The sequence below is a fragment of the Hippocampus guttulatus genome, chromosome 1 (assembly GCF_054856545.1).
Source record: "Hippocampus guttulatus isolate MCC_2025c chromosome 1, RoL_Hgut_1.0, whole genome shotgun sequence".
In the NCBI taxonomy this organism is placed as follows: Eukaryota; Metazoa; Chordata; class Actinopteri; order Syngnathiformes; family Syngnathidae; genus Hippocampus; species Hippocampus guttulatus.
This window is the reverse complement of record NC_141261.1, coordinates 1,535,935-1,553,502: the sequence shown is the minus strand read 5'-3', so window position 1 is coordinate 1,553,502 and position 17,568 is coordinate 1,535,935. Positions and strand designations below refer to the sequence as shown.

General features: G+C 46.8%; 1 protein-coding gene across 2 annotated transcripts in view; it reads right to left on the bottom strand.

Annotated features, from left to right (window-relative positions):
• The window catches only part of zeb2b (zinc finger E-box binding homeobox 2b), a 54,933-nt gene that overhangs the window by 5,443 nt on the left and 31,922 nt on the right, over positions 1 to 17,568 (bottom strand). For both annotated transcript variants that reach the window (XM_086126752.1, XM_086126826.1), the window contains exons 2-7: positions 12,188 to 12,439; positions 8,506 to 8,571; positions 7,368 to 7,556; positions 4,816 to 5,030; positions 2,248 to 2,356; positions 168 to 2,164 (exon numbers count right to left, since the gene is read on the bottom strand). In XM_086126752.1, coding sequence (XP_085982878.1) covers positions 168 to 2,164; positions 2,248 to 2,356; positions 4,816 to 5,030; positions 7,368 to 7,556; positions 8,506 to 8,571; positions 12,188 to 12,439 — 2,828 coding nt within the window. The remainder of the gene's footprint in view (positions 1 to 167; positions 2,165 to 2,247; positions 2,357 to 4,815; positions 5,031 to 7,367; positions 7,557 to 8,505; positions 8,572 to 12,187; positions 12,440 to 17,568) is intronic.

Sequence of the window (17,568 nt, the reverse complement as noted above, 5' to 3'; positions counted from 1 at the left end):
AATACTGAGTCTAATGAGGGAACAAACGTTTTGTTTTTTTTAACACCCTTTGTTGAAAAACAAAGAGGGTTCACTATTCGGTCAGTGCAGACATGTCTAATTTGCAGCGATCTGAGTTTGCATGGTGCCACCTCAGGCTGTCGCAGAGCCACAGGTGGTTTACTTACCTGGAAACCATGTTTCCGCTGATACTTTCTCCGCTGTTGCATCTCAGCAAAAGTAGCGGCGCCAGCTGCGTATGTGTACGCCATGTGTGGTAGGAAACCCATCTGTTCCATGCCGGGGTAGGGCCTGAGTCCTGGGATGCTGGCCTGCATTGGTGGCATGAATGTGGCTGGTGGAAAAGCGCTCTGAGGAGGAAGTGACGTGTACATGGGTTTGGCGGCAAAGGGGTTAATGCCAAAGATGGGGCTAGTGCTTTTCTCCAAATTGCCATTGGTGGCGGAGGCGGAGAACTCCTTCTTGAGATAGGCTAGGTTCAGAGGCTCCTCAAAGTGCTCACGTGGCGAGGGGACACTGCTAAGCTCGACTGTAAAACTGTTGACTTTTGGACGGCTCTTCACGGTCAGCGCGTGCTTAGGTTCCTTGATGAGTCGTGGAAGCGAAAGGTCGAGCGGCTCGGCCTGCAGGTCCTCGGACACCAAGCTGTTCGGGGTGTAAGAACTGCTGTGCGAATGTTTGGAGGATGTGGACGACAGGTTAAGCGGAGAGGGAGTGTTGCTTCGGGAATGGTCCAACTTGTCACCTGTGGCCTTCGCGTCGCCAAACTGGTGGTTTTTCAAATGTCTGAGGGAGTTGTCACAGTTGTTGTGGAGCTCAGCAATAGCTGGGGATGTGATGCAGTCGCCCGGTTTGATTAGAGACATTGGCGACCGCGCCGTCAGAGAGTCTTTAGAGGGAGTGTGGTGGTTGTTCGTTCCGACAACCATTTCCGTGCCGTTCTTGTGCTCAAGCGGCGGCGTTCTGGTGCTGCCATATGGAAACATCTTCCGCTGATCAAACCATTGCTTGACGAATTCCTGAGGAAGGCCAACGGCAATAGAGATCTTGAGCAGCTCTTCGGAGTTGGGCTCCATGTTCATGGCAAAATAGGCCTTGAGCACAGACATGTGGTCCCGGTAGGGGTGAAGGGAGCCTGTCAGTCCCTTTTCAGTCAAAATGGAAGATGTCAGATGAGCGTTCTTCTCCATGAATATATGTTTGTTGGGCATCAGATTCTCATTGGGTTGGAGCACAGCTTTGATCTCCTCATTCATTTTACACAAGTAGCGCTCATGTTGGTGGAGAGGGATGGGACCCGGGAAAGTTTCTTTGCAGTACTGACACGCATATGGCGTGAACATGTTCTCTGATGCCTTTTCCTCCATGCCACTTTCGAGCATGTGGTTCGATTTCTCGTGTTTGATATTGTTGATCTGTCTCTTTGAGTCTGTGGTCAAGCTCTGGAGACAGGCTTTGGCTTCATTGACCTTCTCGAGTGTGTAGTCTATGATGCTTTTGGTGGCGCCGTTGTGATTGACTAGTGGAAGACTGACCTGTGGCCCACTTGCCGATGTCAGGCCCTGTTTATGCTCCTCCACCTGTGTGCCTAATTCCTTCATGTAGGCTGTGAGCTTGGACAGCTCCTCCGGTTTGCAGTCCATTTTCTGCCTGCACACTGTGTTGTCTACAATCTGCAGGACCTTTTGCACCTCGCTCAGGTTGTTAATCAGAGGGTTCGGGTAGCCGAGAAGCTGCGACTCCAGCCCGTGCATACCCAGGTGCTGCAGAGGGCTTTGGGCTGTTGAGTTGTGGTGAACCCCCAGTGGACTGTTGCCTCCAACTCCACCATTCATGAAAGGCCCGGGAGCACTGAATCCATGCGAGGCCATCATCAGTTTATAGTCGTTGAAGTCAAGTGGCTCTGTCTTGATGCTCAGGTGGTTGTTGTGGTCAGCGAGGCCCACTGGCTTGCCGTTCTCTAGCTTTTGCCGCAGCTGGCTGATGGCAGTGTTGGTGGGGGAGGAGGAGGCCGAGGTGGGGGAGGAGCCCGTCTTCATGGTGCCACGCATCCTGCCGTTGACGGCGATCAAGCCAATGCACTTTTTGCTGCTGATGTGCGAACTGTAAGATCCCGAGTGCGAGAAGCGCTTCTTACAGTTGGGGCATTCATATGGTTTTTCACCTGCGGCATAAAAACAGACATAATGAGATGTCCAGTTCAAGACTGACATATTTTTGCAAGCACCTTCTTCAATTGCCACTCACCACTGTGGATGCGGAGGTGTTCCTTCAGGTGGTGCTTGTATTTGAAGGCCTTACCGCACTCAGTGCATTTGAACTTGCGGTTGCCGGCTGCTTGGTTCAACAGTTGGTGCTGTGGAGGACACATTAGGCATCAAAATTCCACGCAGACATCAAAGCGATGCAAGGACGTAGCCATAAGTGGTCAAGATTACAATGAGCATGTTACACTCGATGCTGAACGGCCACAAGCGGTGGCGATAACAGAGAGGATCCCACACCTTTTAATTTCCTGCCTGCTCGACTCTCTTTAGAATTTGGCAGCCCAGAAAATGATCTATTTTTAGCACAATTCCCTTCATTAGAGGTACTGATCTGATCTACTTTTCATTCATTCCACACTAATAAGTCTCGAATCACCCTGCATACCTGTATTCACACCATTTTTGAAAGGTTAACATTTCTTGTAGGACAGAGCATCTAATTAGCACTTTTAACGATCACCAGTCCCCAGCATCTAGTCTGACTGTCTGAACCTGCTCACCACGTATGAAAACGTTCATTCTGAGTTGGAGAGAAGGACTTTATTTTTTTTTCTCCGCGCTCAGATGAACCAAAATCTAATGCCCCTCCTACTGCCGCAGTCCCGACAAATGCTGGGGTGTAAGAATTCCTGGGGAGACAGATGGTAGTGCACAGGACACTACAAACAAAAAAGCTCCAACCTTCACAGATCAAGCGGGGAGAGTCGGGGGCCCCCGCCAAGCGCTGGAGAGCACCGCGCCACTCGTATGTTGCCGAGTTGCATAAACAAACAGCAACAGCTGCTTCGGTGCCTCCGCCCCCACCTCCTTCTCCCCTTCTACCCCTGAGGACCTTTGCCCGTTAAAGTTTAGTCTCACTGCTAATAAGACACTCTGGGCCCTTAATTGTGAATGGCACCAGCAAAAGGCTTCATCTCGCCTTCATGCACTGGCGCCATCAATGGCACCGCACTTGTGGGCGGGGCACAGGCAGAATGCTTGCATATGTATAAGATCTAATTAATCATATTCCGGCTAATTGCTTAAAAGCAGGAGGAGCGTTAAGACTTGTAAACATATGAGAGCACATGTTTACTGATGGGTACATTATTCCTTATGCTAATGCGCGGTGTTCTCGTGCTCTCTAACGCAGGACGGGCAGGATACGAATGACAAAGAGGAACCTGCCAAAGAAGCTGACTGGGGGCCACGCACCGCAGATGATTTTATAAGTTAACACAAGTGGTGGAGCAGAAGGAGCCGCGGTGCTTGAACAGGATTCGCCGGCCATTGAGATCGGGAGCGGCGGCAGCATGGTAATGTGGGGATTGGGACAGCAAGGCATTCGGCCGGCCCATCTGCTCACGTTTACATCCAGCTGGTAGATCAGGTGAGCGTGCTGGCTGATGACATCAAATTTAGCCCGAGGCTGTCATCTTGTCTCATGAGACAAGGGAACACAGCGTGTGACGTGATTTTTTTTGGAGCATTTTTTTTTTATGCTAGATTTTCCAACACCAAGTTTTCATTGGTGTGAATACATTTTGGTTTGCAGTTCTGCAGGTTCTCTATAACAACCTAGATTTTTTTTTCCAGGACGTTCCTATAATATTGTGTGGTGAATATCTACATTTTTTTTGGTCATTTATAAGATAAAATATGCCCTGTGGTTGGCTGGCAAACTGTTCATTTGGATCAGTGGCTCAGATGGATGGATAAAATAAAATAAATATCTCAAAATTTTCATCGAAGTTGAATCCCATCCCACGTTCAGAAATTTTTTCTCTTCATTTTCATCACATCAAGCAAAAAATTTAGTTTACTGTATATATGACCCTATTCCACATTGTGGATCTAAACAATAATTTTTCTGCTTCTATTTCATCATGTCCTATATTTCTTTGACTAATTTATCGTTTTATTTACATAATCGTGTCTGAAATTGAGCTGAATTAGATATTCACTGCTAAAAATTAACATCCATGATCATAGGCAGTGTTTCATCCTCACAAGAGGACACACATCCATTGTCATGAGACAAAATAGTATTTATATTACTGTATATAATTCCGATCTATATGTTGTGTAAATGTTGCTTCTGTTTATATGCAATTTGTGTGTGTATGTGTGTGAGTTTGTGTGTGGTCGCGCGTGTGTGCGTATGTGTCACCAGAACAACATAAAGACCAGGAGCAAAGTTAAGGAGCTGATAAAAATTTCCAAATTGGAAATTAACACAATCACTGGATCGTGAACACAAGGCTGCAAAATCATATCAAGGAAGGCCATCAAAAAACCATTTAGGGCCTCAATTAAAGTTATTACCATTAAAGGAGTCGCATCTTCAAAATGGCATGAAAAATTAATAATGATTGCCAATCAGAAAAAAAAAAAGATCTCTCTTCTCAGAGGATCACAGCACATTAGAGATAAGATGGAGGTTGTGCATGTGGCTATGTATCGGTGTGTGTGTGTGTGTGTGTGCGTGTGTGTGTGTGTGTGTAAGGGTGTGTAAGGGTGTATTGGTGGGGTAGCGGGAGTCTGGATGTAAGGAGAAGAACTAGCTAACCTGATCCCTCGCAGGCTTGTGCGTGGCCATATGTCGCTCGAGCTGAGTGCGGTAGGCGAACGTGTAGCTGCACAGCGGGCAGGCGAAGTTCTCCTCATTCTTCTCATGGCGGTACTTGATGTGCTCCTTCAGTGATGTCAAGCGCTTGTAGCCCCGGTCGCAGTAGGGGCAGGTCAACAGTTGGGCGAAGGCATCTGGCGTTCCAGGTGGCAGGTCTGCATGGGTGACGGAGGAGTAGGAGGGGAAAGGGGGTTGAAAGGGAAAGGAAAGCGGGCCAAAAGGTCAGCCAATCAATGGCAGCTAATGGGCGGCTTGCCCAGAGTGGTATGGGAGGTATCTACGCAATCTGCTGCACATGAGAGTCACTGTGTTGGGCTGGCACACACACGCACGTGCACAGAAGGCCTTGCAGTGTAACAGAGTACAAATACTTTGTTACTTCAGTAGAATTTTCCCCTACAAATTTTACTTTGTAATTTATATTTCGGATAACTGACAAAAAAAGCTCTGCACTTTTACTTCGATTCATTTCCCTATCCATCTTCCTTACTCGTTACTACAAAATACAATCCCAACAAAGTGTTTGTTGACAAACTGCCTGAACCGCGCAGCACAAAGCAGAAAAAGAAAAGTCGTCCCTGTCGTGACACAATACATTTTGATGGAAATGACTTTGCGGCTGAAGCAACATCTCCAGCAGATGGAAATTATGACAGTGATGAAAAACCGAGGTATCCATTCCGAGGATCATGTTGCACACACGTGGGCATTTGAAGAGGAATGGTTTTCATACATCGGATTAGTTGCCTGTTATGCCACTTATTTGTGTTGAAAAATTCCCATCCAACCTGGTAGGTTAGACCACTTTCTATTTAATCTATCCATCCATCCATCCACTTTCTAATCCGCTTATCCTCACGAGAGTTACGGGCATGCTGGGGCCTATCCCAGCTGTCTTCGAGCAGTAGGCGGGGGACACCCCGAATCGGTTGCCAGCCAATCGCAGGGCCCACAGAGACGGACAACCATCCCCAATCACACTCACACCTAGGGACAATTTAGAGTGTTCCACTAAGAAGGCCGGAGCAGGAATCGAACCCTGGACCCTCTGCATTGTGAGGCAGACGTGCTAACCAGTTGATCACTGTGCCGCCCTCTTTTTAATCCATTGTAGTCAAAACTTCACTGTTCCTTTCGTTAACATGAGCTTGTTTAGGCATCCAATGAACTTGACGGCCAAGTTAAAGTGACACACGGATCTTTAACTATACCGCGAAAGTAAGCTCAATAAATAAAAACGAAATCAATAAAAACATCGACAAGTATATACATATTTAATTTTACTTCAAATACTCTAGTACATTTAATACCATAGAATTACTTTTGAAATTTAGGAAATGTCAGATATTTTCTTTTACTCAAATGATATTACACAAAATGGCTTTAACTCCTAACTTCAAAATTATTTTCTGTTCAGAGACTGAAGACTACACAAACACACACACACACACACACACACAAACACAAACACAAACACAGATAGACGCGCACACACACGCTCACGTGCGTGCGCGCAGCAGCGCAGCAGGATGGCATTTTCCTCACTGCTGTCACTTCTTAAAATCTTTCTCACTCATATGCTTGCCATGTCTGCAGCTTGACCCCACTCCCTCAATCCTCAATCCTCGTCCGCCTGCTGGGACCTTCAGAGGTGAACTATCTGGTTTCTGCCCAGCTGTTGCTTAAGACTGTAGGTAAACACTCTGGCATCCGGCAAATCTGTGGGACCAACAGCTGTCTGCTCATGTCGGGCAAGAGAGCTGTTGCAGCCTCTGAGAGATGAACTTTCCCCCCCCCCCCCCCCCCCTTTTTCCCCAAGCACACAAGCTAGGAGGAAAATTGCACAGGCACCATCCTATATCAATTTGGATATTAAACCTGTGAATTCTGTACTGGACATTTGCATCTTCCATTTTTTTCCTCCCCAAAACATTTTACTTGTATGAACGCAAATGTAATAAAACTATGTACGAAAAACATATTGTTGACATCGAATTTTACCGATTGCTTCTATCATGGTGATGAATTAAAACCCATACAATTTACCTAAAATTCAACTGGTTATAGACTACATGTAACATTTTTTAATGTTGGGTACAACATTACATCTGTTATCCATTTTGGGAAAAGGGAGCAATTGAATGAAATATTCAAAAGCGGCATCTGATGACTTAGAGCATCGCAATGGAGCAAATGAATGGCTTAATGTTGATTTTAAGAATAAACTCTGCAGACCGTGACGAATTATATTTTAAAGAAGTGGAAGCTCCTTCTGCTTGCTCTAGAACCACTCAGATATAGTATACGAGGTTTTTAAAACAAAGTTGTGCATTGTGGAAATAAACTGGAAATTGAAGGGCTAAAAAATAAAAATCAAAGGATATTTAATCCTAGTACACGGGCATTAGTTCAAAAAATGGTCACCGACAAGTTCAAAAGGACAGAGATTATAACAAGGCCTGCGTCTTAAAACAACTTTAAAAAATCCTTACCGTTTTCCTCTGGCCCCGCTGCCTCCGGCGTCCCAAGTCGGGACAGCTCCTCGGGGGCTTCTGGGTAGATGATAGCGGTATCGCCTCGCTGGAGATACTCAGCGATGCTCACCACGTGACTGTCACTGTCGCCACGCTTTCTCTTGGCAAAAAAGTCCTCGAACTCTGAAGTGCAATTGATGCTCTTGACTAAAGGGGAGAAAGGATAAGAAACGATCATACATACGATTGATTTTTTTTTGCCCAGATAAATGTCCTACTCAAAGATTTGGGGAATATCTTGCTCCGAGTGCGAGGAGACACAAAAAGAACAGAGCAAAGCTTCAGAGAAAGTATGTCTAAATTATGGGGTCTGCATGTCTGCACTACTAAAATAAGAACTGTCGCCGAATCCAACTTCAAATCATAGAACGAGCAGTGACAGAAAAACTTGAGCGAGTTCAATCACTCGTGACTGCCAAAACACACACGAACGCGTACACTCCTGAATTCAGCGGTAGCAGAGCATAGACGACACATTTAAGATCAGAGGAGGGATTGTGGCGTTGTTGGTTCGAGCCAAAGCAAAATTCATTGCAGCGGTGGAGGGTGTTGCCAAAATGACCAACCTCGCGAAGATATTGGCGACGCCCATTAGTCCTCATCTGAGTGACATCTCACTGAGAATCGATTGTGGCTAATAAGCCTTTTGGATGGCAAGTCAAGGTGCGCTTTTAAGCGCCATTTGTGACAACTTCATTGGCCAATTTGTAAAAGGTCAAGGTAGCAAATATTTGGTTAACGGGAGAAATAACAGCAAATGTCATCGGTGCCAATGAATCCCTTTTGGCAGCCACTATTGCATCATTGACGGTGTTCATTAGACTTGTCTTTCTAAGCTAATTGCTGGAATTACGCTTCCGCTGATTAAAACCGGCTTGTTATTCATGAAAATGAAAAATGTGCTGCATTTTAACCCAGCCCAGGAAGATATTAGCAACTTCAGAACAACAAATGCTTGTCATCTTTTCAAAAAGCCATAAAAAAAAATTGCTCCCCCTATTTTATTATATCCTGCAGCCTAAACTATGTTGTGTAGGTTCATAGACACGAGAAAGAGTTTCAATAGCAGAAGACAATGAGCAACAGTCAGACTCACCTGTACCATTTCCTGCTATTTGCAAAGTGGCATCAGGGCCCAAAGTGTCGAAATCTTTTATTTCATCTGCACAGAAGAGTGTGGCAAGAGGAGTGGGGGTTGTGGAGGAAATGGACAAAGGGGGAGGAGTGAGTGGAAGCCAACAAAGATGAGACGTACGTAAAAGGGCACCGCTGTGCATGGCAGCGCATCACCGCTTTGCTTATCATGCGCAATGAATACTCTCACAGTGACTTATTTACCTTTAACATGACAACAAGCTACAATTAAACACAATATCCACCTGAGCAATTGTTGCGCTTCAGCCAACATGCGGCTCGAGTTTATTACGCCCTGCCTGTGATGCCGCCGCACTCCTCCACACGCACATTATGCTTCCTTCATTGCATGTGAACATATTCATCCAAAGCTGTTACACGCAGTTGTGCGCACTACACACACTAAAAATAACACACCCCTGCACCACAAACGAAGAGTTGTGTTTTACGCATTTCCGTCGCTCGTTGCTGTCAAGAGACATCGTCCAATCTGATTGCACGCCGATTCTACTGTTCAAAGATGAAAGATTCTTCAGGTTAATGGCCTTGCAGTCAGCCAGTGAGGTGCTGGCACAGGTGAGGTGGTTGTCAACTCGGGGACAAGCTCGTAGGCCATGTTTTGTGCCTTGGTTTGACTGGGTGTCACTCGGCGACACCATCCGATGTCACTCGACATGTCCCAGGAAGAGGTGGAGCAAGTTAGGCTGATCATAATGTTTCCTGCACAAAAGCCTGAAGTAAAATTACTTTTTGTATTTTTAGCTAACAATGGACGTGATGGCAGTGTAGGCTGTGAGCCCCCCTTCCAGACCCACCCCTCACTCTCTGGCTTCAAGACTTTTTTTATTTCTTTTTTTTTTTTTGATTGCACGTCTGCCAAGCGGTATCGGAACCGCAGCTTGGGAATAAACGGCTTTTTAGTCGCATAAATCATGAGCAACAGATTGAAATATACCCATACAGCTCAGATTTCAGCACATGTGTGTGTCCTCACAAGCCATGTTTGCTTTGGCTAATCAAATTTGGCTGCATTCTTTTGCCCTGACGCAAGGGGATGACCAGTGGGATTTACTGGTCCTCCTCTCTGCCCTGTTAGTGTTTACCTTGGAAAACATGTGTTATCTGCGGTCTGAAGGCGAGACCAGTGCTTCCAGCAGGAGGCTGGTCCACCTCTGGCACTGGGCAATGTGTCACTGCGGTGAGCCAGCAAAAGACGGGAGTCCACTCAGAAAGTGAGTGTTTATGTCCTGACATGGCAGCCAACACTTTTATATGGCAGAAAAGCTGTCACTGGACATGCGTGTGGGCCACAAAAATGTGTGGCTGTGGGTCATGGGCTAGCCAGAGGTGCGTTGCGTCAGCGTTAAATCACCGAAGGCCTACACCTTGTGGAAGACCAAGACTATGGCACCAATCATCATACTGCACTGATGCTGTTTGTTGTGAAAACATTCCTATTTTAATGAACATTCTTCATTCTGCCTCGGAGATTTGGGACACATTTAATGCAGTGGGGTTGTATGAAGTAAAAAAAAAAAAAAAAAAAAGGATTCAAAGAGTAGCAATGTAGATTCTTTTCAATATTTTGCATGCACTGGTTCACAATGGAGCACCATCCAGCCAAATAACAGTCTGAAATTTGGACACGACAAGATGTGGGGGAGGTGCTTTTATTCAACAATAGAAACGTCTGCAATTACATGTTCGGTGGCAATGGAAATATGGCGCAGTGTTACATTGCTGACTCGAACGCAGGTGATTTATGTTCAAATGCCTGTCAGTGACTATGATGTCATGCTTTCCAGAAGACTGCATCCAGCCACACTGTGGGATGGAGGAATGTCAAGGACAAGGCCAGATATAAGGCTCTGATTGTCTTCTGGAATCACAGGAGCTTCCTGTCTTGAATGAAGTCACTGTCAAAGTGCATTCAAAGCACGAAAAGTTATTTTTTTCCCTCCATTGTTCAAGCAAGATTTCTGTGAAGTCAAACTCTCCAAGAAGGCCACATTCAGCCTTCCAGAGGCTCAGTTTGAAGCTCCTGATAGGACTCCAAATCAGCAGGACCGTGTTGTGTGTGTGTGTGTGTGTGAGTGTGTGTGTGTGTGCGTGTGTGTGCGTGTGTGCGTGTGGGGGGGGGGGGGGGGAGCTACTAGCTTATCTCAGGACTCAGTTATGTGTTGAGGTATCTGCGCAGACAGTCAGGCACCGGCAAAGTAAGTGTAGGCTGGGAAACACAGCAGCCACAAGATTGGGAGCAAGACTCTAATGAACTTGACTTGCTCTCCCAAATATGTCAGACACTTTATCACGGCAGAAGCAGATTATGTGGGAATTGCAACATGGCTGATTTACAGACATTATGGCACCGCGGGTCTTTATCAAATAAACAATTACCGTATGCAACGACAGCTTGTTTATCCTTTATCTTGATTTATTTACCCAACTGTCTTCTTCCCTCTATCCCTGAAGGATATGAACTGTTATTTAGGCTTTTTCCCTCCCCTAATAAATGTGCCACCTCCCCACCTCCAGTATTAAAATTTAAGCCCGCTGAACGTTCCTGGGTTCTTGGGTGCTCTGCATGGCTAGTTCATTAGCAGAAATGAATCGCAAAGCCAAGCTCATTTAAAAAGGAGCTGTCTTACATGACTTCTCGCCGCACTCTGTTCCTGTCACTCGCTTCCAAGAATCATTGACTCTTATTATACATGTAAATGGCTATCATAAAAATAAAAATTTCATTTAAGATTGCTAATGACTTTTTTCAGCAGTCTGGCTTCCTTTAATAGTTCTACCCTGCCCCCTAATTAAAAGTATTTATCTTTCAAGCATCCGTGACTGGCGCCCCGGCAATCAGCGCCGTTCAACAAAAGAGCATCAGTCAAGTTTGGGTGAGGCGGGGGTGTGGGGGGGGGTAATCTGGGAGGAGCCACAACATGATACGCTTATGTTAAAATGGCATTAGGTGAAAGAATTCCTCGTGATATCGGTTAAAATTAATGCAATTTCAGTACTGTCAAAATGTAAAGAACACATCCATTTTTTTGAGAAACCTGAAGTAAATAAATGGATGCGGTGGGCCAGATATCGGCCCCCGACTTTGAATAGGACACCTGCGATAGCTAATGCACTACAAAATTCCGAGTGAGGTTCTGAATGGCATTGAAATTGCATTTTATTGTCAATCCTCCTTGAGGTCATGAATGTCTTAGCCCAACTTTACCAACCAAAATGATTTCTAGCGCCTGTCAGCCAGGGGAGTGCCACGGAGGCCTCGCCATCAGACCTGGCTCCAGCCTTGTTTGCTCGACACTTGGCTGCATTTGTTTAAGTCTACACGAGCACCAGATGGGAGGGGTTTACCGTATAAGATGATACCACAAGCGGCAGCATGTGCACATAAAGAATCTGCCAGTCAGATTAGTGGGGTTCAGTGACGAATGGCTCACCTGAACACCATACATGTGGCGGGCTCAAAGGGAACCGCAATTCTGCAGGAGCCTCCAACTGGTGTCAGGTGTCAAAATTTTAATTAAAAAAAGGAGCAACATGGCTTTGGGAGCCAAGCGCGACGCTCGCTTCTGTAGCTCCCGCCTCCTGGGGTATCACCCAATGCGATGATGACATCAACTGACACTCACCGGTACCATCCACTGATGCACTCAGCATGTCGCTGTCGGGCCAGATGTGCTCCACTCCACTGTCCCGCATTTCGTCGTCCTCCTCCTCTTTGGTGGGCAGCCCGTGGCTCTCGGCGCACGGTGAGGCGTCCGCGTTGACGAGGCTGGCCGGGCTACCGGTGCCGTTGATCAGCGGGTCTTCCTCGGACACCTGCAGCTTGTCGTCCTCCTCTGTCTCCGAGCTGGTCTCCACCACATTCTCGTAGTTGAGAGCTGTGAAACCGAGGACATTTTGGATTAATGGGTGGGGCCACTGCTTCCTGAGACATAAACTGCCACTGCTGCAGAAACACATTCTTTCTAGATGGATTTCAACATCTTTTGGAAGCTATTGAGGTCCCGAATTGTTGTTTGGCCCAAGTCATCGGTTACACCCCAATTACAGCATTGGAATCTGCGACTGAACCGCAGCTACGGGCAGACAGCTGCCAGTGTGATGTCGGCCAAAATAGCCGATAATTTCTAGTCCCGCTCACATGCCTGACATGCCAGTATGCTGCACCTTTCATGGCGGCTCTGCGCCTTAGCGTCGCTGTCACATTTCAGATGCTTAACATAGCACAAGCGGCACAACGAAGTCACGTCGACTTCGGCCGCCTTGATTACTCGTTACATGCAGCCAGCCATGAGCATAAATACAATACATGTTTCCTAACGTAAATGGGCTGAGACACGACAAGCCTCAAGGCTCAAGACTTCTCTGAAAAGACACACACACGCACACACATGCGCACGCACACTCACACACACACACACACACACACACACACACACACACGCACAGACATAGCTAAATTGTTGGGACCGCTATGTAAGAGAAAGGGACAAAACTCAATGGTGACTGATAACAACAACATGTAATCATAGACAAAAATGGAGGGAAAATTAACTGTTGAAAACAAGACTGCGACTGAAAATGAAAACTGGCCTGGACAAAAATAACGGTAGCAGAATTTTGTAGTCAAACCTTTTGAAGATTTGACAGTTCTAATGTGACTTGCGAGGTATTTCAATCCGAATTTATCTGACGCTGAAACATGCCGTCAGTTAAGGGTGCCTTTATTTTTTATCAAAAGCCTGTTTCATTCTTTCATATCCCCCCCAAAATCTGTTGAAACATAAACAAACTGCTGGAATTGCATTTGTTAATTTCAAGACATTTCAGTCTATGAATACTTTTTTCACTTTCAAGTTATTTCAGTTTCCCATTGTGTGGTCGTCTTAAACCCAAAGAACCCAAAAATCCTGCCGGTATGGTTGGCGCCTCTGAAAGAGCCTTGACCTCACTCAATAACGGCATTCATGGAAATTAGTCACCACCACCGGTAGGTTTTGGTGAAGGTGGACAACCGGGGGAAACGTTCAGTGGTCTGATTCAGTCACGCAGAGGCACCATGTTGTGTTGGAGTTCTCACATTTTGAGGGCTTTAATAAATCTATAAGAGGCTGCCTCTTCCCACGGTGAAGCCCGTGCATGACACTTGTGTTCACGTTCTACATATGAAAGGCTAAACCTCCCACAGCCCCCTCCAGGCACGTATGACTGGCTGGTCCACACTTGCCTGCATCGAACAACTGCACAACAGGTGCAAATTAAAATGAAAACGGGGCTTTGAGGCGGGGTCGGGGTGCAGGCGTCTGGGATTGCGGTGACCTGCTTCGAATACCAATCGGTGGAGGAAAGAAAACCCTTTCAAGAGGTGTGATCACAAGGGTTTAGGCAAGTTCAGACTTAGTAATGCTGCTTGTGATGACAAAAAGGGCAATGGTGACCTGCTCGGGAGGGAGATGGGGCGAGTTGCGGGTGATTGGTGCCGGGGGGGGAGGAGGCTGGCCTGGTCAGGGTTCTCCTGGGTGGTCCAAATCTACCTTGGCATAGTTGATACTGAGCCTTTACCGCATGCACACTGCCCCAAAACAACACTATTATATTTGAGGAATGCAACAGTTCATAATGGAATTCACCAGCCAACATCTCCGGCAGAGTTTTTTGGTTAGAACAAAAGGCTCAATCGGCTTGCCGCTCTGGACCCCATCTACAGATGCAGATTCAATGACAGCCAGTGAATGACGTGATCTCAGGGCGGTGGATAGGTTATAAAGGTTGTGAAGGGGCTATTGTGTGCGGCGAAAAGCAATGAGGGAGCATCTCTTTGTTGCACAACTGACTTTCTACTCCCACGTGAGGAAGGTGCGGCACCGCCCACCTTCCACACAACAAACTTTCACAGCGGAGAAGAAAAGTGGTGCTTTCATTTATTTTTGTCACCACTTTGTGTCTGCTGCTGCATGGGGGCGGCCAACTGTCTTGTGAAACTACAGCCAATGCCATCTTCCCCGAGCGTCAGCTGTCTGTTGGCGTCAAGGGAGCTTGTCAAGGCACGACATGCGCCACTAACGTGCAGAAAGACGCCATTGTTAAGGTGCCACTGCTGATGAGCGCTCATCCACCGCCATTGTGCGGTGCAACAAAGTAATTCTAACCTACGAACATTTCGCAGGCCGTCATTTTGTCAACCTCTTCATCATCCTTTTGTGGCGTAGGCGAGCAAGAAGACAATGATGTTTACTTCTCTGCTAGCTCATCTTACCTTGGTGTTAAAACACCATTTGGGCTGCATAAAGTGTTACCTGCATCCTTTTGCCACTCATCCAGTTGACGTGTAACTGTTGGCTTTGAGGTTGGTATGTCTGACATCGGGCTTTAACAAGACCGCTATTAGTGGCTCTTTTGTACGCGGAGTGGTGCTGCTTTATTGATTCGGGCAGTGACAGTGACAGTTTCTTTCGTTGTTCTCATTCTTTAATAAAGGTAGATAAAGGGAGAGAAGAAAAGGCATCAAATACAAGTGGACCTCCTTTTGAACAAAAGGACTGCAGGTTTGAACGAGAACACACGGCGACACTAATCAAAAGGCAGCATCACAGTGGGATGTCTTTGTGCACACACTCCATGGCAGTTATGGTGCCACCAGCTCGCTGCGTTCAAAGATCCGTCGCTGGCAGTAATCGGCAACCGTCAACATTTTAGCGTATCGGTTTGACCAAGAAGAGTTAGAAAGCAATGAAGAGTTAGAGAGCAACTTTTTTGAAAGCCAAAGTTCAGCAAGCTTCATCGTCAGGTGAGCGCTTTCCTCCCAGGCGTCTGAGTTCAGAGGTGCTGCACCTGCACTCTGCAGCACTAACAATGATAATCACATTCATTTAAGCTTCCCAAGGTGCCGTTAAGTGCCGCAAGGAGACTGCATTTCCTGCTCTGGAGCCAGCCAAAGAGAGAGAGAGTGAGAGAGCGCTTCCTTCTCATGGGGCGGTGGTAAGAGGTGATGGCCGCGAGGTGGAATGACTAACACCCACGCTGTAATGCTAACCCCGGCTGACTCTTTAGCCGAGTGTCGAGGCTTAGCTTCGGGTGACACACTTGGCCTCCTACGCCGATAATGAGCCCGGACATTCTCCCTATTGGACCGTAACTGCTAGCGCTCGCTGGCTGTCTCATGAATGTGAGCCAAGCGGATCACCTGGATAGCTAAGAGCGAGATGTGGGGGGTGGGGGGGGGGGGGGGGTAGCGTGGCATTAGTCAGTCCTGGTGTGTGGGGGGAGGGCACCAAGGTGGAGGCAAGGTCGCTGCCTCGTGGCTACGACTGGCAGAAGTGGATTTTTGCTATGACCTTTTGTCTGCCACAGTTCCTTGGCTACTTCTCACTCGGCTGTGCTAGAAAGCAAATACAGTCAAATAAATAAATAAATAGAGACACTGCAACCTGGCGGGAGTAAAACACCAGATAAAGAAACAAGATGCCAAACTTTCTCAGATTACAATTTAGAGAAAAAGGAATTTTGAAGTCACCGACATAAGTGAGCGTTTGAATGTTTGGTGTTATCTGGTCTGGGAATGAGGGCACGACAGAGCACGGGGGCCACAAGAGGACCAAGTCGGTGAAAGGAGGGAGGTCGTGGCCAAACAAAGACCCTGAAAAGAGACAGCGAGAGTAAAGGGAGGAACGAAGAGGTGGGGCGGTGGCGTGCAATGAATGGTGAAAACGCAGTGGAGTGTAAATGCAACCTGGGAGTGTGTGTCTGCGTGAGAGAGTGTTCATCAAGACAAGGAAAGTAGCATTGCTGAAAAGTGAAGTCAATTCAATTTAGAAACTTTCTACAACTTTGAGGTAAAAGCTGCAAAAAAAGTAATTGCAATGGTTTCTTTCAGCATTTCTTCATGATGTGTCTGAACCCATTCGGTAGCAAAACAACATTTACATAAAATAACAGTCTAGATGGTAAAACTGGTCCGAAAGAAAGGCACCAGTGACTAATTCCATTAAAGTTCCATTAATGTGCCAAGCAACAGGCAGGGGGTGTATTTTCGGGCGGTGGTGTGTCTATATATGTTTAATTTGTGTGTACGTGTGTGTGCGTGGAGGGGGATGGGGGTGGGGGGGGGGGGGGGGATAAGGACCAAGGTTTGCTAAACAGCTCAGTGGTACCACCTTTGCTTCAACCAACCATCTGTGACCCGTCTTCCACAACTACAATCAACCCCCCTTCGTTTAACCCCCCCCCCCCTCCCATATCAACCATCACCCCCACCTCCACAACACCGCACGCCTACTGACACTACCCCCCACCGCCCTCCAACAGCACACATGAACCCCTTACCTCCTCCCTCACTTCATGGATGTTCCAGCCTCAAACAAATGTCCCCCCAACCCATTTCCAGCCCCACCTCCTCGTCGTGCTGGTCACACAAGGAAAAGAATAAAAAGACGGAGGCACAAAAGCTTCCCTGGCTGCCCTCAGGACCCCAGGCCTGCAGAGAGGAGGAGGAAAAGGGGAAGGCTTGGAGGGAGGCGGGGGGTCGTGAGCCTGTCAAACCTTTTTTTCCTGCTCAGGTAAGATTCACTTCACCTCCTGACTGTACTATTACGTGCATCGAGCAACAACACGAGGGGTTTCAAATTAGAAAATTTAATTTATTTGATAATTTCCCAGAATAATTAGAGTTAATGTGGGTTAATTAATATGCAAATCTCTCAGCAGATGTTCGTCAGGGAGGCCAAGAAAAAACAGCCCCCGTCTACCTTCGCCTAGCCGCCTTAATGGCCCATAATTACTGTAACTAAGCAAATGTACACATGGCAAGAAAACAACAACCAGATTCACATGAAAGGACGCAAGTGTCATTTTTGTTGCCACAATAAAAGCCCCGTTTTACTCATTTACTCATCTTCAGTACAACGCATGCATTGCTGTCACGGGAAGAGAAACGCACATTGACATCATGGTGTTTACAGCAAAAAAAGGTTGCACAAGTTTGAAAGTGCAAGCTGTTGACTGGCAGTGG